Source organism: Vigna angularis, chromosome 9 (genome assembly GCF_016808095.1).
Source record: "Vigna angularis cultivar LongXiaoDou No.4 chromosome 9, ASM1680809v1, whole genome shotgun sequence".
NCBI classification, from domain to species: domain Eukaryota; kingdom Viridiplantae; phylum Streptophyta; class Magnoliopsida; order Fabales; family Fabaceae; genus Vigna; species Vigna angularis.
The window spans coordinates 29,875,021-29,898,688 of NC_068978.1; the positions used below are offsets into that span (position 1 = coordinate 29,875,021).

General features: G+C 32.8%; 1 protein-coding gene across 2 annotated transcripts; it reads right to left on the reverse strand.

The window, feature by feature from the left end:
- Positions 1-368: 368 nt before the first annotated feature.
- LOC108347673 (uncharacterized) lies at positions 369-13,695 on the reverse strand. 2 transcript variants are annotated; one of them, XM_017587066.2, is made up of 13 exons: positions 13,020-13,692; positions 12,192-12,269; positions 10,837-10,994; positions 9,084-9,147; positions 8,315-8,382; positions 3,558-3,816; positions 3,228-3,338; positions 2,966-3,072; positions 2,838-2,891; positions 2,650-2,733; positions 1,792-1,955; positions 1,103-1,258; positions 369-598 (listed from the first exon to the last, which is right to left on the reverse strand). In XM_017587066.2, the coding sequence occupies exons 1-12, from the start codon at positions 13,318-13,320 to the stop codon at positions 1,105-1,107; spliced, it is 1,602 nt and encodes a 533-aa protein (XP_017442555.1). In that variant the 5' UTR covers positions 13,321-13,692; the 3' UTR covers positions 369-598; positions 1,103-1,104. The 2 variants fall into 2 exon arrangements, with proteins under 2 accessions (XP_017442555.1, XP_017442558.1); XM_017587069.2 differs by lacking the exon at positions 369-598 and having other exon boundaries at positions 1,118-1,258; positions 1,764-1,955; positions 13,020-13,695.
- Between the last annotated feature and the right edge of the window lie 9,973 nt (positions 13,696-23,668).

A 23,668-nucleotide genomic window follows, 5' to 3' on the forward strand; every position in this document is an offset into this window, starting at 1 on the left:
TCAAACACTTTACAATATTTACATATATCTATATTATATATAAACATTATATTAATATTTAAATTTTTAATTAATATAACAAATACAAATACATTAACATCACAAATGCAAAAGATATAAAAATTAAAAATAAGTGTACAAAGCAAACTTAACATTATTCATCCAATAAGTCCAAGAGATTGAAACCATCATATCTAAGGGACCAACTTATACCCTTCTATCCCTAACTAATGATTTAGTAACCACAACAAAACAATGATTCATACAATCTACTAAAACCCCTTTTGAGTTATAAAAGATAAAACCAAATCAATTAACTGGATTAACTATGGGACATAAATCACCTGGCACTAAAGGCAAATATGAAAAAAACATGAAATGAGAAGAAATACTATACTCAAAAGACCTCTGCCACATTTCAGTTAAACCAATCACGACAAATTGCTGGAATTCTGGTATGCTACAAATAATCATTCTGACATTTCACTGGCTGTTATTTTGTGAAAATTTTGTACATTTAAAGAATTGAAGCTTGAGGCGTATAAAAGGCTACAATGGTCTGTTACCATATTTCAGCTTCATCTTCATCTTAATTTAACTGCAGAAAACAGATCAATATCAGAAACATTTTGAATATATATCAAGCCTAATGGCAATCAAGTGATAACCAAATAAGAAAAAAGTATATATAATGGATTTTAATGGATTGGAGAATAGAGACTGAAGTATTGAAACAAGAGCTAGTTATTGAAACTGTAGGATTTTAGGTAGAGGGAAGAAAAGATAAGAAAAGAAAAGAGATTAAATATCAAGAGATTGATGTTTGACTTGATTCTATGTAATGTATTACAAAGTATTTACGGGTGTATAAAATTTAGCATATTAACCTATATTTACACGAATTATAATCCTATTAAATTCGTGAAACTAATCATGATGTAAGAAATTATGTTTGACCAATAGTAAGAGATAATGTAAAAGAGGAAAACCAAATAATAGTATGAGCTACTCTTATGTATTGATATCATATTTTCATATGCAAAACTGATTAACATATACAGTTAATGGAGCCAATTCAAGGTAAATCAGAGATTCATAGTACCTTCAATTGTGTACCCACATAGGATCCAAAGAGAAAAGTTTCTCGCTTCTTGTGGCAGAAGCAGAAGCAGGAGCTCTTGGTGGTGGAGCATGTACACTAATTGGGAGAACCCATTCCGTTTTCTCCCTTGCCTCGACCAAAAGAGGATGATCATACCTGTGGTTCAAAAAATCATTTATGCCATTGACAACAGTAGCTTATGCCTACATGTGAGATCTACTGCATGGATCAAATGATGTCATTGAATTTTGTTAAAATACAACTGTTTAGAGATATCACATAAATTATGGTTAGTGATGTGTAGAATAAATATCAATGAAACTAAAGGTTGATCTTTGGCCGTGTTTCAAATATTACAGTTCAAATATTAAAATCAGATTAAGAATCATATGGTACATCCACATCAAGAATAAACTGACAACTGGCCTCAGCAAGAAGACTGTCCATGTACATCATGGATAAAGTCTAAGGATGAAAAATTTGTAAAAAAAAAAAAAAAAAAAAAAAAAAAAAAAAAAAAAAAAACCTATAAGCAAACAATAGGTGGGTTATGAATTGAAAGATAAGTAGGGTGCAGCGAAAGATGGCATAGTGTGGACTGTACAATGAATTGCTCTCGTGTAAGATCAAGAAAAAAGCAGGTGGAGGTGAAAATGGTTACATGAGTTAGTCAAGGTTGGAAGTCATACTTTTTCCAATCTACACGCTTTGGAGTTGTGAAAAATTCAAAGCGGAGAACCCATTGCACAGAAACATGTTGAGTTGAGAAGGACATTGGGCCATCCATGGGGATAGAAAAGAGAAAGCTTGTCTGCAATAAATCTGCTACAACCTCATGATGATCGCTCTGAACCTAAAAGTATAGTTGAGAATCACAATTATCAAAAACCAGTAATATATTAAAATACATGTATGCTCATCAATTTTCTCTAGTTTGATAATGATCCATTATTTTTCTAGAGTATTCTAGATTGACATTATACAAGCAAGTCTTTCAAAAAGTCAATCAGAGATTGGCCCCTTGAATAATCATGCATATGGTTAATCAAAAGGCACCACTAAACAAAATCTACATCATGATTTCTGAATAACACATTGTAGTTATCAGTGGCAATGGGCTTTTAATGATTAAATCAAACGGTGCATAGCATAGCGTGCTATATTGAAACCCTGCACTTAATATATGAAAATGTATATCATTAAATATGGTAATGCTTCAAGTGTAATTTGTGCCCACAAAGTCCGAGAAAACATATAGAAAAACTACACCAGCTACAAGAGTAGCAAACCTATAGGGTAGCAAAAGCTATGTGGCAACAAGAACCAAAAGACGTCAGCTGTAGAATGAGTTTTGACCAAGGTACTTGGGAAAAAGTAAAAATAGCATCTATCGAAGAGAAGATACAAAAATGATCAAGGTGGTTGAGTCAATACAGTTTTAGACTAATGGAGGCTCTACTTAGAAGTAAATAAAATCAAAGGCAGTCAGATGAAAAGCGTTAGATTGGAGATAAAGAAAACTTTAGCTTAATATAAGTAACAAATACCTTTGTGATTGTAGGAGAATTCCTTCTAGAAGGATGGACAAATCGCCGATTTATGGTTTCTGAAGTTTCAAGTGTTATTGATATCTGAAAAATAATAATTATGATAGTAAATTCAGTTCCAGAGAAACAACCACAAAAACTATCCGTTAACTACTAGTTTAATCTCAACAGATGACAAGGGAAATCACCTCAAGGCATCTCCTAGCTCCTTCTTCGTGAAAGAAAGTTAGAGTGCCACCTATCTGTAAGAAGAAAGTTGTTGGTAAATAGAACTCCTATATACGCCATGTATCAAACTCTACTTCATAATACTTACCACATCACTGAAGTAATATGTTGAGTCCGAATTTTTAGGATAAAATTTAAGCAAAACTTGATCATCAAGTCGGATATTATAAGACCTTCCTCTAATAAAGCCTTCTCCTGCAGAAAATGCCTGCAAAAAATTAGCTTACATGGAATGGGAATTTTTTTAAAAAAAAAAATTGAAGTACAGTATTCATTGTGTCCAAAGCACATAAAATCATTTTAAAAGCATAGAAAATGCATCAACTCATATGATAAAGATTCTACAGCACCAGCTTCAGCTGAAGAGGATGCTCCCACATCTTCTGTGCAAAAAGTCTTTCGCAGCTTCTGTTGCTCATTTGGGGACATAACGGCAAATAACTTTTGGCTTGATAAGACATCTGTTTTATAAATGAATTAGCATAGCAAGTATTTAAGTTCAAAGCAAAAGTAAAAGATAACTCGTATCATTCAGACACTTATAAATCAATACAACTTCATACTGTTTCAGAAATAAATTTCCATCATAAAAAATGAGCAGTTTCACGCATAAAGACATTCTGCTATAAGTTTAAGACATAAATTTCGTATCATTCAGACACTTATAAACATTTGCTCACCAGAACCAGAATCAGATAATACTTCAGCAACAGATAGCCGAGGTAGTGCCATATTTGAAGATAAACTTGTTCGGAAACCTTCTACAGTAGAAGCATCCCTGGTCAATGATCTTGCAGAAGAAGATCGCAGTGACAATGAACTTCCAAAGCCTCTGTGTAGGCTCTCCTTCATGGGGTTATAAGAAGAAACAGATGAGATGTCATCTCTTGAGCTATCATAGCCCTCCTCTACTCCATCATAAATATCATTTGCTCTAACCTGTGAAGAAATTATTCCATTTTATCTAGAGTACAAGAAAAAGAACAACATAAAATAAGTGAAATGCCAAAAGTTAGCTTTATGTGCAACCAGAAATGAGATACAAAATTCCCCAAAAAGAATATGAAATAAAGTTTTATATAGTTTCATTAGTAACCAGATAATAAGCACCAAGCACTTAGGGAACCCACCCCTTAAAAGCTAGTTGTTGAAGAGAACCAAACACCTAAGTACTCCATTGAAAATCCCACACCACTTGAAAAGAGACTAAGGAACCCAATAATACCCGGGTCTCTATCATAGCACCACCACCACAGAGTCAACATTTGGATCACACTGCAACACTTCACTAGGTAACACTTCACTCGATTTCCCAAATGACTAGAACCACCCTCCACCTATCAAAACCCTTTGTAGGCCTTCTCGAGACACCAACAGCTAGCTTTAATACGAACTAGAAAACCCACCTTTACAAGTCAGCAATTAAGGACTTAAGAGAGGAGAACGAAACATTTGAATATTCTATTGAGCATCTCAGACTACTTGATGTGGGACTTTGGCATCCAATAGTACCCAATCCATCAGTCCCCATATCCATGTCAATGTAGTTGGTGTACTTCATAGGATTCTAACCTAGCTATGAGTAAGAGATTGTTGAAAGGATTAGTGACAAAATAGCATGTAGGATGATACCACTCTTGTACCTTGAGAAGAGAGAAATCGAGAAGGATTATAATGAATTTGTGTAGTATTCTTGTTTATAATGAAGAAGAGATACAATAATAAGGAACAAAATCAATATCTGATGATGGAAAATATTTGGTAAGATATTTCCCTATCAAATGATATTATATTTGTCTATTTAATGTAATCAAATCATAACAACATACCAACTCATATCTCTTAACACTCCCTTTCAAGCTGAAACTTATGTATCATGAGACGTACTTGTTACAACAAGACCACTTGAGAGACTTAGTAAGCATGTCAGACAGTTGGTTGTCAAAGCTAACAAAGTAAATAATGACAGCTAGTAGATATTTTCCACACATAACTTTTTGTTTGTCAAAGTGACAATCAATCTTCAATATGTCTACCATTCATATCTTTAACACTCTTCCTCAAGTTTGAACATATCTATCACTAGTCAAGCTTTTTAAATATAGTTAGAGGGCACTGTGGTAAACAATACTTGTCAAAAAAATCATCAACAGTAAGCAGTATTCATCAGAAAAACATCGACAATAAATAACACTAGCCATAAAATGTCGCCAGAAAACATTACTGACCAGAAAACACTTAAGCAGTACACAGAAGCCAAGAAACGTCAACAGTAAACAATATAGCCCAAAAAAACTGTCATCAGTAAACAATATTTGCCAGATAAACATTGGCACTGAACAATGTGTTCAGAGGAACAGTGACGAGCAGGGAAAAGAAATGATGGAAAACATTCACAATTTCTAAAATATTTACTCCTATAAGCAGGGGGGCCACATGGAAAATTTTGATGACTCCAACTATCTTCACTTGTGACAACAAGTTGAGCCTGATGTTAAATCGCATTGATTTCATCAATTCATTGTTAATCCTACAATACCACTGCAATGCCTATCCAACCAGGGTCATGATGTTGATCAAGCCAATTATGCATATGAAGCTCGGGAAGTTCAGGATCCAATGCTTCTTTCATGGCTTCAATCAATGTTATCCAAGTCAATTCTCTTGCATTATTGACTCCACCTACTCCTATCAAGTTTGGGACACGACTCATGAAAACTTTCATCTTCAGACAAAAGCATGTGCTTGTCATATTCGTACTAACCTTTGTTGTGTATCTAGATAGTAAGATGATGCGAGAGTTTTTTACTCACATCACAATCACTGTTGACAAAATTCCGGGTGTGGGTAACCCTGTTCCACTTGAAGAGCATGTTGCTGTCATACTCGAAGGTTTAACACTAGAGTATGCATTAGTCATTTCTATTATTGAAAGCTTGTTTGATACTGCCCCGGTTGCTAAAGTGGAGGCGCTTCTTCTAGCTCATGACTCTTGTGCTCTCTGATTTAAAAAGAAATCATCTCATGTCTTCACTAGACCTAGAGATATGTACCATCTACTCCCATAATCCTGGATCTAGTCCTAATAATGATTATGCTAGTGCTAGTAATAGCCCTGGAAGTGAACACTTTGCCAATTTTCAGTGCCAAATCTGTTTGAAGTATGGTCACACTGCTAACATTTGCTTCTACAAGACTGATGCCAGTTCAGTTATCAACCACATGAACCTCTTCTTCTCTATGATCCTTTCAAACTGCAACCTGTCAAGTTCACTCCTTCTTAGTCCACCACCAGAGCTCCTAACACCTGAGTGAATCCTAATTTAAATCAATATACTCATGCTGTCACTCCGAGCACTATGCTTGCCAACACATCTTCTCAAGATGGTGTCAATTCTACATGGATTCCTAATTCTGGTGTTCTTTTCATGCTACTGGGAGTCACAAAACATACATCAACCTGGTCATTTTGAGGGACCAAATAAATTTTGTATTGGAAATGGTCAAGATTTGCTTGTTCATGGATCTGGTTCTTCCTACTTTTTGTCTCCTATTAACTCATATTTATTTCAGATTAAATAAACTTCTTCATGTTCCCTCTATTACAAAATGTATTAAGTGTTAGTACTTCTGTACAAGACAATTCTGTGTTCTTTGAATTCCATCCTCATTATTGTCTTGTCAAATCTCAGGAAACTAAAGAAATTTTACTCAATACTCCTTCCCCAATCTCCAGCATCAAAGGTCATCTGTTTACCCATCTTCTTCAATTGATTCTCCTTCAAATACTTAATGTTTCTGTTGTTGTTTTGTAACCTAACTGTCACACTACATGGCATGCTATCCTAGTCTTCATGTTCTTAAACTCGTACTTAATTGCTGTAATATTCCTTCAGTCAATAAAAATGTTCCTGACCTTTGTTCTTGTTGTTTTCGGGAAATCCCATAGACTTTCTTCTTCTACCTCTGAAACTGTTTACACATCTCCTTTAGAATTAACTTTTACTGATATCTGGGACCCTCACATATTACCTCACATTTTGGTTACACTTATTATGTTTCCTTTATTGATGCATATTCTAAGTTCACATGGATTTTTCTTTTAAAATCTAAATCTGAAACATTTTCAGATTTTCAACAATTTAAAGCCATGGTTGAACTTCAGTTTAACAATAAAGTAAAAAGTGTTCAATTCAATTGGGGTGGAGAGTTCAGACCCTTTAATGATTTTCTATCAAGTCATGGTATCACCCACGGATTAATCTGTCCACACACCATCAAAATGGTGTTGTTGAAGGGAAACACACACATATTGTTGACACTGGCCTCCCTCTTCTCCATCATGCTTCTTTGCCTTTGTTTCTTTGGGATTAAGCTTTCACTACTAAATGTATCTCATTAATAGACAACCTACTGCTTCATTACATTTTAATATCCCCTTCACATTGTTGTTTCACAAGACCCCTAATTACAACTTCTTAAAAACTTTTTGGTGTGCTTTATTCCATTTTACGAGACCCTGAATTACCCTTTAATTACACCAGACCCCTTTTTACACACATGGGATTTAGTTCCTCTCCCTTCTGATCAGAAGCCATTGGCTGTAAATGGGTTTTTCGCATAAGAGAACACAAATGGGTCATTCAATAAATAAAAAGGCAATCTTGTGGCTAAGGGGTTTCATCATGCCCCTAGATTTGAATTTCATGACACATTATCGGCAGACATCAATCCCAATATTTTCATTTTAGGTATGTGGATGATATCATCATTACTGACTGTTCATCATCCCTCTTTCACAGTTACAGATCTCCTTTATTCAACCTTCTCTTTCAAATAACTTGGCCACTTGGGCTATTTCTTGGACATTGAAATCAAGCAATTACCCAATAACTCCTCTTGATACTCACTGGGTGGCAGGCAAGAGAATTCTATGGTACCTTAAAGGAACTATCTCTCATGGTTTATCATATTCCAGCCTTGGATCAATGGGCAGATTTGCTGACAAAGCCTCTTTCTCCAACCAGATTTGTTTTGCTCAAAGACAAACTTAATGTGACAGACATATCTCATGCACGTCCACCTTGACTTTGAAGGGGACTGTTAAGATATATTAGAATAAAAGATTCTTTTCTCTCTCTGTATCTTTCTGTTACATTTTTCCCTCTTTGGTTTGTTATTTCCAGATGTCCCTTTTGGTGAATCAGTTTTGGGTTTTTTGGTCTTTTTGCTTACAAGTGTAGCTACTATAAATGCTCCCTTTTTATTCAGTTTTATACATAACTGAAATGATAAAATATCACATCAGTTTCTCTTTTCTCTAAGAATAATTAAAACCAAATAAAGGCATTCTTAAAATAATAGATGGCAATCGAATATAGGCTAAAACACAGATAAGTTTAGTTTACCCAATTAAAAAATATCACCAATAGCATACCCAATCAGCATCTCCATCCATCTCTTTCCAAAATATATCCAGTTGTACAGTAGTTAAGGGAACAATATCTGAAAATGTATAAACACATGGATATATTACTTGTAATGTTCCACAAAAATTAAGATGAATCAAACTAAGCTACATGAAATAAAAATGTATAGTTGCAAAAAAAAAAATAAAAACAAGAACTTAATAGTGATATATGCAATCAACTTTCATAAACAAGTAAAATCAACCAATGATATCTGGTTCAACCAAAGCTTGCTTTTCTCATCCATTTTATGCTGCAAATTGAAGGGTTGAATTTGAAAAATGTTAATAATGCCATGCTGCCATGGACTCAGACCAAAGAGAATGACAACTTCATACAAAACATGTTTATAATTTTAAAGGTCTACAAATGATAGCTAGCTTCTTAGGTCATCATGTAAACATGACACAATACTTGGCAACAATTACAAAATCTAAGGCTAAAAGGAAGAAAACTATATTTGTTCAACATCAGGAAAATTAAATCTGCCAAATATACATCTATAGCATAAACATATTTGTTCAACATCAGCATTCAAAATTTAAAAGAAAAGGTAATTTTTCAAACAGATAGCAATTTTACTTTGTAAGAAAGAACATCTTCACATACTCCTTTATAAATAAATTAATAGTGTATACAAAACAGAAAATCTATGTAGACCTCTATAGAATAAGTCAAACTATTACAACAGGGTCACAGCAGGCCCAAAAGATACAGCAAGTTAACAACCAAACTAACCATCATCCATTGGAAAGCCACCACTCTTTTGGTTTATCCATATTTGTAACGGTATACGAACTTCCTGTACAAATCAAAGTTAACATACTTGAAAATCTAAAATACATAAACCGATACATTTTAAAAGATTGGAATAAAAATCTCCCAAAAATAGAAGTATCAAACATTAAAGCAGGATAGAAGAAAGTGGGATGTATGAGAGTTCAAAACTAAAGAATTATATAAAATTAGAGACATGGTCATCATTACTAATCAAAAGTGATACCTAAGCACAATCATCATTGAAAAGGAAGATGGTGTAGTAAAGGAAAAAAAAACAGTGTATGTTAGTTAGCACTCATCCTGGAAAATAACTACACAAACAAAAAGGAAAAAATATGAAACACAAGGAATAGCCCTAGCAATTACTACAGTACACAAGTAGGATCCCACAACTCTGAAAGTGCTCCTAAACCACTGCTTCACCACCTAAAACAATCTTTCCTGCTCTTTACCTCCTACCAGCTTATTCCCAATAAAGCAGAAACAAACAATGAACATGTTCACATTCTCTGGACAATTGTTTCATTCATCACGTGCCTTCAGATGGCATACTGCCTTGGAATTCCTTAGAAAGATGGGAAACCATGCATGTCAAGCACGAAGTTTTAGCTACCCTTTCTTCAATTATTAGCCCCCAATATGATACAAAAGGGTGTTTAAATTAAAAAATAAATAAATAAAATTAGGCATAGCACAATGTTAGAGCAAGACAAACAAAAACAAAGATATATTAAGTTACGAGTCCCACATTAAGAATGAATTACATGATGCTGTACTTAAAACTAGAAGCTCTCTCACCTAATGAACTAATCTTTTTGGGTTGGGTTCTCCTCTTGCATTAAAGTCCTTACAATTGCTACTTTCACTGAAAGTTGGGTCACAAAAAGGCCACCCATAGGTTGGATTAAGGTACACATTGAATATTGATAGGTGAGTGAAGCCATCAAAGAGAAAAGGGCTAGGGTCAGTTTAGTGTAATTGGCGTGAAGCTGTTATAGATGTCAGTTCTTAAAAGGGGTTGATGGTATTAGGGGTCTCACATTGAGTATGATGAACTATTTGAACCTTGAGGTTCTCCCACCTAATAAACTAGACTCTTGAGTTGGACTCTCCTCGTGTTTAACTCCAAACATATTACCATTATAGCTTGCCATAAATAAAAACACAAGAATCCTACAACACTGTGGAGTTAGGTGAAGGCACAAGAATGGTCTTTTATATTGTATCTCTAACAGGCCCACTTCAAAGCCTTTGGACTTGAGGCACAGATAACGCAGAGGTCTACCAACTGCGTGCTATAATTCAACATTTTGTTAGAACAGGACAACATCAAGTAAACTCTAGATCACCTACTAATTTAAAAAATAGAAGGGGAAAATTTTAGGACATACTTTTAAGAAGCTACTTCTTTTAGCTTTTGAGAAAAGTAATAAAACAGCTTTTGTTGAGAGCTTTATTGCAAAAGTTTACATACTTATTACAAGTCCTTAAACATATTTGTAAGCACTTCAATGAGGGAAAAAAGGAGGGTTTAAACAAACAGGCTGTTGGTCACGTGGTCTCTAAAACTGTGTCATCAACCAACTCTTCCAGAAATTTTATTTGCTTGGTAAAAGATCATTTGCTTTTACATCTCCAAAAACAGAGCATGAAAATAACATGAGGTAAAAACTTTTCAGTATAAAGCAGAGCAAGTCATTGCAAAACCAACCAAATCAGTAACATCATTATTGGAGTCTGCATGAGATTGCCCATTTTCAAATATTATCCACCCTCCAGTTATGGAACTTTTAACATAGTACAAATAGCGAATGTTGGAACCCTTGTAAGATGGTGGAATAATGCTAGGCAGCTGCGTCCGCACCACATCTGCAATTAACACTCCACATAATCAACCTTAAATCAAAATATATACGAAATCAGCACTAAAGCATGCAACGTTCAAATTAGTAATCCAAAAGCATGTATAATAGATACCAGACAAAAAAAATATTTGTTATTTTGTTTACTTTTAGAGAATAAACTAGAATGAACATTTTAAAACCCACACCAAAATTGATGATTTATTATTTAACTCTATAACTAATAGTTCTGGATCAAATTGCTCATTCGTCCAATTTTAACTCATCTTGACATCACTTTCCTCGTTGCATGAATGGCTAACATCTTTACTAACTCTTTCTTTGATGGTTTTATTAAAGGATATGGGTTCTCCTTTATTACCTCTTGCTCTTTTCATATCATTTATTAGAAGATGCTAACAATATGAGCAAGAACTCCCCCAAAATAAGACTGAGATAATTTCATTAATGAAATTTGATCCAAAATAACCAAAGACCATAGAGTCCCGCCAATTGTCTTTGTTATTTTATCAGGTCACAAACCCATACTCACATATTTCAGTTCAAACATCCCAAGTCCTACCTTCAACAAAATTATAATGTACTTGATTTTGGTAAAATTCAAACTTTAAAATTCTAGTTCATTATTGTGAATCAAAGCAAACATAAACAAACTTATAACTGCATCAGCCCTCAAAACCAAAAGTCACAACTCCAGCAAACAAATAGCTTAAAGAAAGCCTCTGGAATCTGAACAAGTAGCAATCAACACATTTTTAAGGCATGAAAGTTTTGTAGGAAAATAGCATCAGATATTGTTCTATACTTTAACCCAATAAAACCAACTTCTCAATTGAACAAAGGCATAGGAGAGTAATTTTGAACATGTCTACAATAAGTTAACACAAATTTTGGTCTAATTATGATAATAAAAATTAAAGGATAAACCAACCTACTAGAGGCTATCTCTAACAAAAAGTGAAGCAGAATTTTTCCACTGTTATGCCCCAAGAAAATGAATATGGAACAGTTTTACAATCTCTAAAATGCCCAATGGAGAATATCCATTTAAGCAAACTCACTAAAATAAAAATAAAAATAATAAGAATTTGTGTATCAAAATTCCATATGCATAACCAGACTACAAAGAAAACATATAAGAACTAAAAAACATGAAGAGAGTCCATAAAAAAATCAGAATCCTTTAATCTAGAACTTAGCATACAGGATTTGGTCGCGCCCGCATTAACAATGTGGTTTGCAACTAGGACCGGTGTTGAGAACTCCAGAAAAACATGCTCACCTGAAATAAAAATAATAATAACAATAATAAAATATCAATACTATTATATAACTCGTGTAGCGCCATACGATTATAACATGGCACTTTCCAATAACTCCACCAAGGGCATCTTGTGAAGGAGGCCCCTTATGCATAGGCCAAATGGCGTCTTATATTGCAGAATTTCCACCTTATTCCTCCATCCACCAATGATAATCTTGATACTATTACTACTACTGCTACTAATATTAATAAAAGGGCAAAAGATGTTATTGGTCCGCCCAAATATCTCGAAATTCGATTTTAATTCCCATAAAAATTTAATTGGCGTTTTAATCTCTACACATTTTGGTCTCCTCAAGAAGTGATAGCAATATACTCCACTATTAGTTAAAGTTTATTGAAAACTATAAAACAAAAGAGTGACTGAGAGTAGTAACTAGTGTGCAGACCCAAAAAATATTGTATTTGTTAATAAATTTCAATCAATACAGATTATGATAAAAAGGGTGTGTTATGTGTTGCTAGTATTTACCTTAAGAAAACCACGTCACTTCAGGTAAGGACTAAAACAAGTATAAAATTTCTACAGGGAGTAGAGAATAAACCTGAATTTCAAGATATTTGGGCATAACAAAACTTATTTTACCATCATAATAACAATGATACAGTAGAAACTATAAATTTTCATCTGGTAGTTAACAAATTAAACAAAACAGCAACTAAAAGAACTAAAACTCCAATTTGACTGTTGTTGCTGTAACAACATACCTCTCCTATGTCTTGTGCCAGGCAAAGGCTTCTGTGTGGCGAACCACTGAGTATCCAATTTCTCGATGCCCCTGATCTCAAAACCGAGTCTTTCCATCAGAAACGAGCACCCATTTGCCGGATTGGAGATCTGGATGGTCACAAGCACAGGATCACCGGGCCTGTAAACCTGCCTATCGGTTTCGAGCTTCAGTGTGGGGGAGATAACGGGCGCGAGTTCCTCGCCCTTCGATGTCGAACTGGCGTTGTCCACCGCGCGAGAATCTCCGCCTCCGAATAACGGGAACCTCCCAGAAAACATTGCTGTTTTTTGGGTCCAAGGTGTTTGGTTTTTTGCCTGTGAGAGCGATTCGGGTGAGAGGAAGAGCAATGGGTTTTTTCCAAGGAGGGGAATTGAAATGGAAAATTGGGGTTGTGAGAGGGAACTCGGAGGAATGGGGAAGAAGGATATCACCGGCGATGAACAGAGCAGTGTGGTGAGGTTCTCACACCGGATCTGACCTGAGTCACAGGGAAATCCACTGTCCACTATTAGCTGAATATTCAATGTCTAATAAATTCAAAATTAAAAACAAAACAACAGCAGTGATTGTGCATTTTCTCTTATTACACACACTCAACATTGGGCATTTTGTGTTTTGCAGATTTTGCATTCTCTTCTCACTGCACACTCAATATTGGACATTTTGTGTTTTGCAAATTGTATTCACATCATCTTATTTTAATAAACTAAAATTTAATATTTAAACAAATTCTAATTTTAGATATATCCAGTAATAATACTATTATTACCAGTCAAAGTGCATGTCCACTTTTACTATATGATTATAAAAAAATAAAAGTTAACTATTCCAATTATTACTAAAATAAAAATGTTATTAAATTTATAAAAAATATTTTCTTAAAAAATAATTATAAAAAATAGACACAAAATTTAAAGAATAAAATAATTTATATTAATAAAGATAGAAAAAACGGTTACTTATATTACTTATAAAAAATCCCTTATATATATATATATATATAGTTATATATTATTATTTATTTTATGTGATTAAACATAAATATGATTAAACATTTTTGTTGCTAACATTACAAAATATATGGATATAGTCAAGAGTGAGTTAGTGTTGTCAAAACGGGTCACTCGGTCCAATCTGACTTGTCGCATTATGAGTTTGTCACTTAATGAGTCAATCCAATTTGACCCAACTTACCATGAGTTGGTGGATTAAATGGGTTAGTTCACTTTTTCAATTCCACAAGAAAATAAAATTTTTTTTCTAATTCAAATCTAAATAAATTTCAATCTAAAATAATGTTAAATTTTAAAGACAATTCAAAATAATAAAAAAATGTAATACAATCCAAAATCATCTTAAACTCCAAATATAATCTAAAAATAAGTAAAAGAAAAACAAAATTATGTGTGTTAGCGAGCCAACCCAGCATACCATGGATTCAACCTGGATGAATTGAGTTTTTAGTGGGTTGGACTAAAAATTAGCTTGTATCAAAATTTCAATTTTTTTCAACTAAACCTGACCCAAACTCGTGATGGATAAAGAGAATTACATTACTATATATAGATAGGATTCAATATGTGCATGCATATATGAAGGTGGAGTGGTGCTAGAAGTTCTTTTCCACCTAAAGTTGCAAAGGTCGTTTAAATCGAAATTTTGTTGACATGGTCTTATTCATGGAGGTAGAAGTTCCATTTTGGAGTATTAGATAAATACTTCAATTTTCACGCATTGTGTCTTAGATCATTGAGAATCCTAAGAGATCCTTGTAACCTCTTAAACATGTTTCCATGGACAAACTATGGAGTCATTGCATTAGCAAGATGGTCTTTGTTTACAAAACATGATTAGGCTTATAATAAATTACTCAAAAAAATGATAATATAAAATTTCAATAATGGTTTATATTTGAGAAGGATTTGCAGATTAATTATGTATGGAGCTTTTGATAGATTGTCATTGGAAAACAAGTAAGTTGTTTTCAAAAGGGATTGTTTAAGATTTCAGGATGATAAAGAGGACCATCAAAGTGCATTAAATAACATTTAATGCATTTCATCAAGTAGTTTTTTTAGAAGATAATGCAATTAACATATCTTGCTTTAATTTTGTAGGTTATCTTTAACTTTGCATAGTATATTTAACATGTAGCACAAAAAATATGTTTTTTTACATGAGTTTTTAGATGGATCTAACTCTCACTTCATGTCTTAACTTCTACAAATAGCACTTTGACTGAATCTAAAGACGACATAAGACACTTTGAAAGTAATATTAAACTTCAAAATCATACATACACTTTATTTTAAGTGTAGATATTGTTTTATTTATCCCTAACTTATCATATGGTCTAAATATAAGTGACATATTCTTGAATTCAATAATTAGATTATGCATTTTCTCATATTGAGTCATTAGATAATACTTTGTCTAATACTTAAAATCATGTTTATTTATATGTTATTCTTCAAAAACAAGTTATTAATAACTTTTATTTGTCTAATGTTAACTAATCTAGTTTTTTAGTAACTGATAAATGTTAATATACTTTAAATTTAACATCAAAATGGATACTTAGCAAACTTGATTTATATGTGTTTGATGTGAAATAGACCCTTTTTAACTTAAAAATGTAGAATGAGGTATAAATGAACCAAGTTATGTGAAAATCTAACTATATTTTATTATTTTGCAGCAAAAAAAAAGAAAAAGAAATGACAAAAGATAATTGAGTCATAAAAATGGTGTTGAGTCATAGAAGAAAGAAGATGAGAAAACATAAAATGGATCACTAGTTTAGCTTAACAAATCAGGACTAAATTAAAGAAAATAAATATTTTGAATATGGAAAACAACGACACTAGAAGTACGAGAAAACTCAACCATGAAGAAACCTCAATGGCTAAGCATAGAATATGGGACTAAGCACCGACCAATATGATTTATAAAAAAAGGCTTTGTTTATGTTGTATGCACTATGAAACAGTGAGGAATAGTCATTTTTCTTCTTTGTAATTGTAGATTAGTTGTAGTAAGATCCATAAGGAGGTTTTGTCATTCCTAGAAATCGATTACATTCATAATGAGTGGCTAATTCTTCTTTTTAGGAGGTAGGATGTAATTAACTCAGACTAATATGAAACTAAGGTCCAATCAAGCTATTACACTCTTGCTAGAGGCTCCCACAAGATCTAGAGGTCTTGAGCAGTAAAGCAATGATTTATTTTGCTAGGAGTAGAGGAATCACCATGGGTCTAAAATCCTTAGGTTTTAGTGATTCAAGAATAAATCTAGACTTACAAGGAATAGTACTACTAGGATATAAGAACAAAGATGCAATAAATATAATCAAATCAATATTAGTGCAATAGATGAAGAGGAGATGAAATCTAGCCTCCTCGAAATTGCATCTTCCCAAATAGACTTGGAGGGGCCCTTATTCATTATAACTGGTAGGTCTACGTTTTAGAGGTGACCGATCGACAAGTACAAATATAAATTACTCTTCATAAACCCTATATGATTAACAAGACAAACCATACTTATGAACTTTTGGACCGAAATTGGGTAATCCTAATGAAAAGTCCACATCGAAACCTATAAATACAGAGGTAAGATAAAAAAGTATGTGATTGTATTTATTGTGAAATTAATAGAACATTGTTATTATATATCGAATTTTGTAACTAACTTGAGTGTATGAATGTTTTTGACAGATACACAATCGCTCGGCTTGAAGACTAAACCAAAAATATTGAAAACAACAATATCTAGAATAGAAAGAAAAACCAATAATTAAATGTAGAGAAATAGTTATTGACTCCACTGTATAAAACATGATGCATATTTGAAAGAGCGCATGCAAGAATCACAACAAACAGTGTTACAACAAACATTGTTACACATGTTGCATAAAGTTAAAAATTGTTTTATAGTTTTGTAAGAAGCGTGACCAAGCGTTGCATGCCACGTACGAAGAGTGTTAGATCCAGCTTTGGTGGAACGATGAACTTGAGAAACAGGCTTAAGGATGGAAAAACATAGATGTCATCTTTAATTTTTTTTCTCAAAGAAGGATCTCCTGAGTGCCCTATCCTTTTACATTGTTTATATATAATATTCAATTAATATGAAATTTAAGTATCTAAATTTTACGTAAAGAGACTCAATATAATATTACTAGGGCCAATGACTTCAAAATATCTTATTATTATTAATATTACACTAGTGCAGTTAAGGGAAATGACAGCGGTTATTTTCGTCCACAGACATCAGTTTTTGAACCGAAGCATATACAGGCGAGGTAAAAAGGGTAGGCTTTTAGCCGCGGTTCACAACTGAGGCAAAATGAGGTAGGATTTTGCCTCGGTTCACAGGGAACCGAAGCAGTAGGGTTTCTTTTTTTCAAGGACTTTTCACTTTCGGTTCAGAAGGACCGAGGCAATAGAGTGGTTATTTTTTTTTTGCTTTTGTCTGTGAAAAGTTGTTTCTCAAGCTTCGAGTTCTCTCGATAAGCAAGGTATCTTCACTCTCGAGAAAGGTCCCCACCAATCTTCAACACTCCATTCTTACATCGGACCACCACCCAACAATCGTGCCACCTTTACCAGACCACCACAGACCACCCCACGAAGTCTTCTTCTCCAACAACATTCTCCAGAATCACACTGCTATCCATGGCAACCTCCAAGAAATAGAAACCAAGCCAGAGAACCAGGACGTCGTCGCGACTGCAGATCAGAAAGGAGGGAACCAGAAAGCCAACCATTGTCGGACCACCACAGAACCACCAGAGAACCAGGACGCCGCCGCGACTCCACCAATCTTCAACACTCCATTCATCGGACCACCTTTACTGGACCACCAATGAACCATCGCGAGAGCTCTCTCTCTCCTTCACGCAACTTGCAATATTTCCCCCAATCTCTCTCTCTCCTTCGCATCGAACCACCGCGACTTCACCAATCTCTCGATCTCCTTCGCACCACAAAGCACCATCTTTCCTTCGCGGTAGAGCACCATCTTTCCCCCAATCTTCATTGTCAATGCCGCCGTCATCAAACCTTAAATCAAATTGTTTCCCCCAACCTCACTTTGCGCAACCCCGTTCAACCTCCATTCATCCAAATCAGCAATTTTCAACCTGCAAAATCAAGCTAAACCTGCAAGGGAGCCTCCGCCGTGGATGATTGAAGGTAGCAAGATTGAAGCAGCGATGGAGGCAGCAGTGGCGGACGCAAGTGACGGGGCACCAATGGCGCGACGGCGCAAGGAGGAGGCACGGGCAAGAACAGAAACGGAGGTGACGAGCGTAGAGGTGGCGACGCGGCGAGGCAGGCACGAGCACTGGCAACACAAGAGGCGGCATGGTGAGGCAAGGAGTGGCATTGGTGGACGAAACTGCAGAGGAAGAAGGGGAGATGAGATTGGGATCGGAGGGAGGGTTATTCTCTTTGGAGTGTTTGTGCTTGCGAGAGGGGCGAGTTTTGGCGGAGCTAGGAGAGGCGGTAGTGGTGACCGCAGAAGCGAGTTCTTCGTCCCTGAGAGGGTTTCTTGGGAACATGAAGTGCTTCATTTTGGGACAGAGAGGAGAAGAACACGGACGAAATGGGGAAAGGTAAGAAGAAAGATGATGGGATTTGGAAAGCATACTATACCTTGGTTCTACCTTTTCCTGAGGCAATAAAGCATTATATGTCTCGGTTAAACATAGCACCCGATGTCGTACGGTTGACTTGACGTGTGGAAGAAGCGTGTTCAGTGAGTTGCAAGTGTGGCAAAGGCTTTATGCCTCGGTTCTGCATGCACCCGAGGTAGTATCACCTTTTCAAAAAGCTGTCAGCCCAAAAGTCTGACTGGTAGGTGGGTTTTAGGCACCGGTTCTGCTTGCAACCGAGGTCGTAGCGTTGTTCTGTTTCGGTCCTGCATGCAACCGAGACCTATAAGTTCCCCTTAATTTCAAATCAGCCACCGCATTTTGATAGGCAACGGTTTGATATAAAATAAGGTATATTGTGCGAGTTTAAAAGCAAATATTGTACTAGTGTTATTGTTTATATATATACATATTCAATTAATATGATACGGAGTAATATTTTAACAATACAAGGTATAATAATGTGTTTAAAATATTAAAGATCTAAGATCTAAGTGTATCTTAAAAGATAAATATGTAATGTGAAGTTTCAACAAAGGTGATGTCCATGTGCCAATCTTTTATAAAATAATTAAATGGAGGAAACTAAGAAGGGTAAGAAAAAACAGTTAGATTTTAATTTACTGTCGACTCAATATGTGACTATGATAGTACATTTTTAATATTTCAAAGTTGTTATTTCTTGTTAAACATATCCAATATAATATATATATTTATAATTTTTCCCACTAATATGATATGACATATTGTTTTAATAATTCAAGTAATTTTAAAGATATGTATATTTAAAAAAAAATTAGAGGCGTGGTGTAAAATTTCAACAAATATGTAGTTTTGAAACATATTTCGGTTGCAATATAATATATAAAAAAGTAGTTTTAATATAATATTTTTTATATTATTAATTTTGTTTAAACAATATTAATAATTAACATTGAATGCAACTTTTCAATCTTATAATATTTAATTATTTTATAATATATTACATTTTTAATATTATAAAATAGTTAATTCGAGAAAAAATATATAAAATGTTATTACAATTATTCATAAATAACATAATTAATATATATATATATATATATATATATATATATATATATATATTATTCTCGATTGAACCAAAAGTACTATAGACTTTACAAAACAAAAAGAGAACGATGAAACGTTCTACTCTAAGTTTCATCTCTACCACCAGCTAACTTTTGTTTACCAAAGACATCTTCTAAGCTCATATCATTAAGGTCATTATTACAAAAAGGAAAAACAAACACATATACGAACAGACAAAGACAGGAGGATAAGCTAAAGTTCCAAAAGAATAATCATACATTTTAAAACAATAATTTCACATTCATAATATAAATTAAGCAATACAAAAATAATCATATTAACCTTCGACCATCCGGATACGTGTATTGATGTCAGACTCATGGAGGACTTGTCCCGTGTGTGGTGAAACAACTTGTCCACCCAAACTACCACACACCAAGGTTAATTTGTTAATACCTATGACCTAAACCCGTGATCATAGACTAGAACATTTTGCTACTCCTTATGACATAATTCATCCCTCTCTACTTAAGACTTGATGGTTATTGGAGTATTAGGATCATCCCCCAATCCTAGAGTCCCTACTTTAATACACAACAATATAACACAAGGATCTTCCCCATGAAATTTCTTTCACCACATACTTAATCCACACTTTCCATTTCATTACAAATCACAAGACATTCATAAGTATTAAAATTATACATATCATCATAACCACCATATCATGTGTGAACAACTACCAAACATATTAATATTCAAATTTGTATTTCATGAAACATCATGATACCATCATATTCATCAACCATAAACATGTTCATAAACCATAAATATCCCTTTTTAGATAATCAATTATTTCACTAGATAAATGATTATTCTAGAGAATTTTAAGCAAAGACAACTATACCTACTGCAATAATCGGTTATCAGGTTTGATAATTGATTATTTTAGAGAGTTTTATTAGGAAAGATGCAATACTTATTGAAGTAATCGATTATTAGGTTAGTTAATTGATTATTCCTGTCATTTTTTAACAACAACATGATTATTTGATTTTGATTACCCCCAATACCTATCCAAAATGACCAAAATACTCATACATGTTTATTTCACATGTCACATACCACATTTTAGTGAACTAAAAAGCTACCTAAGTCCTAAATACCACTAACAAATACTACCAACATTCAATTTACTCAAATAACACTCCCTACAAAAATTCACTTGTCAAACCATCACTTTTAGACCAAAACCAAGCAAGAACAATAATTAACCAAGTCCTAGTTTGCACAAACTCATACCACCAACCTTAAAATCATTCAACAGGAAAATTATCATAGAATTTAACATGTTATACCACAAATTCTAGAAAAAAACAAACACACATTCAACAAAATTCACATCAAGAACTTCATAAACCAATTTAGAAAATCAAATCAAGCATGCAACACAAGTTAACAAAACATTAACAACAAAAAAACTTAGTGGTTAGCATTACTTACCTTACATAGGACTCAACTACTGTACAAGAGCTAAGACAACTCCACCAACTCAAGGAACTTTATTTGCACCTAACTCATAAAAACATGATCATGATATATCGTTAAAACCACTGATGAGCAAAGAATCTTATAGAAGACTCAGATGACACATGCAAAAACAATATTATTCACATGCAAAGAAAACGAGATAGACCAAAGAAAAGGAGTAGAAACTACTAACTTCCTCTTTTAGAGAAACTAATAAGATAGACTTGAACATCTCGCTGCTGTGATCACTCAAACGGTTTGTGATCTTCAAACACATGAACACGGGAGAAGAACTCCTAGAAAGAAGTTAGAAAACTTTAAAAAAATTATTTGTAGAGAGAGGAAACTCGTTTATAACGAAACTATTTATATTAAAGCCATTTAATATTAAAATAATGAAGTCTTACTATATCACTCCTAAAATACCATTTTTTAGGTCTTCACACTTATTAATAATTAATATTAATATCATTTTTTCTTTTTATAAATGATAATTATTAAATAACAAATAAGCTTAAAAACTAAAATGCAGGGGAAATATGATTTCTTAAAAAAAAAGAGACTAGTTTAAATTTACTATTAGCCTATGATGATAATTCATTTTAATTTTTTAAATAAGCGTCTACTTTTAATTAATTTTTATCGTAAAAGATCGTGAAATGGAATAATTACATAAATAAAATTCATAAAATATAATTGTCACAAACTCTTATTATGAAAATATAATTGTTACAAACTCTTATTATATATATAACACACAATTGTCTCCGTTTTTTTCTCTGTTGTTATATTTCAAGTGATAAAATTCTTCTAACATGTTCTTGTTTCATAGATAAAACAATCTTTTATTTTCTCTATCTTTTATTTCTTAAAAAATTAAATATTGAATTTTCAATTTGGAAAACGAAAAAATAAACTACATAAATATTAATCGGACAATTTATCTTATAACGAATCATTCTTAAGATTTTTTTCCAACTTTTATTCTATCATAATCTCCCTTTATTAATATTTTATTATTGATATTTAAAAATATATTTTATTTTAATGACTGAAAGTCTTAAAGTTTATGTTACATACTTTCTTACAAAAGCTTATTCACCAACTCAAAAAAATATGAACAAGTTTAGAAAAGTATCAAGATATAACTGAAAAAGGTTAATAAAGAGCCTTTATCACCCTTTCTATAATGAATAAGATTTATTAATAAAATATTCTTACACATCATTGATCTCACTATAAAAATAAAAACCCTTAATACGATATTTGTGACATCATTAACAAAAAAAAATTAATGATAAAAACTCAATTAAAACTTTTTAAAATTAAAAAGATTTATTCACAAAAATGTAATAAATATTTAATTTGAAGTTTCTAAATTTATCAGATACTCAAAACATAACCTAAACCAAGTCAAACCATAATTTTCTATAATTTAAAATTTAATTATTATGCATTACTTGATAACCTTTACATTATTAATTAATAAAACTAATTGTTATTATATTTTTTGAATAATTAGCGCAAAAGTTTACAAATTTATTATATAAGTAGTGGCCTGCACTACACGGTAATGTACATATTTTAAGGTCTATAGAAATAATGGTAGGTAGACTCTATTTTTTGCCTGAATTTTTCTTTTACTATTAAATTGACTTTTAATGGTATACTAAATTATTTTGAATATATTTTATGTTACAAAAAGTAAACAAAACAATAAAAAAAAAGTTATTTAGTAAATAGTATATACATATTATTAAAATTATAATTCGTCTAATTTTTCCGCATAAGACATCTACTTACTAACTTGAAAAGAAAATATGTTTACTATTAAATATAAATAACAAAGTAAATAATATAAAAAGACAAACAAGTAAAATGGTTTAAATTATATCTATATTATTCAAATTATAATAAATTTAAATATATTTTATAGAAATATATTATCCTCATATTACACTTTTTTTCTCTATATTAATATATATACTGAATAATTAAAAAGCTATGAATTCTTATTACATAGTTATCTAAATTTGATATAAGTGTTTAGAGTTATATACAATATATAAATCGATCTTAAATAATTTTTAAATCTGTGATCAGTGATTTTATATTCCTAAAATTTGTCAAAAAAAAATTTCTACTTTAAATCAATTAGAATTTTTTAACATTATGACTGAATCAAGGTGTTTTTAAGGAAATTGTTTTTTATTTTTTATTTTGAGAAAGAAAGTTACATGGTAGTTAACAGAAGAATCTCACCACCCTCCTTAGTTGCTGGGAAATCATGATTGTAGCCGTTACAATCACGCAAACACATCTTTCCTATTTTGCCCCTACCGACTATTAAAAACGACCTTCTTCCTCCTTCGTCAGCTTCACTT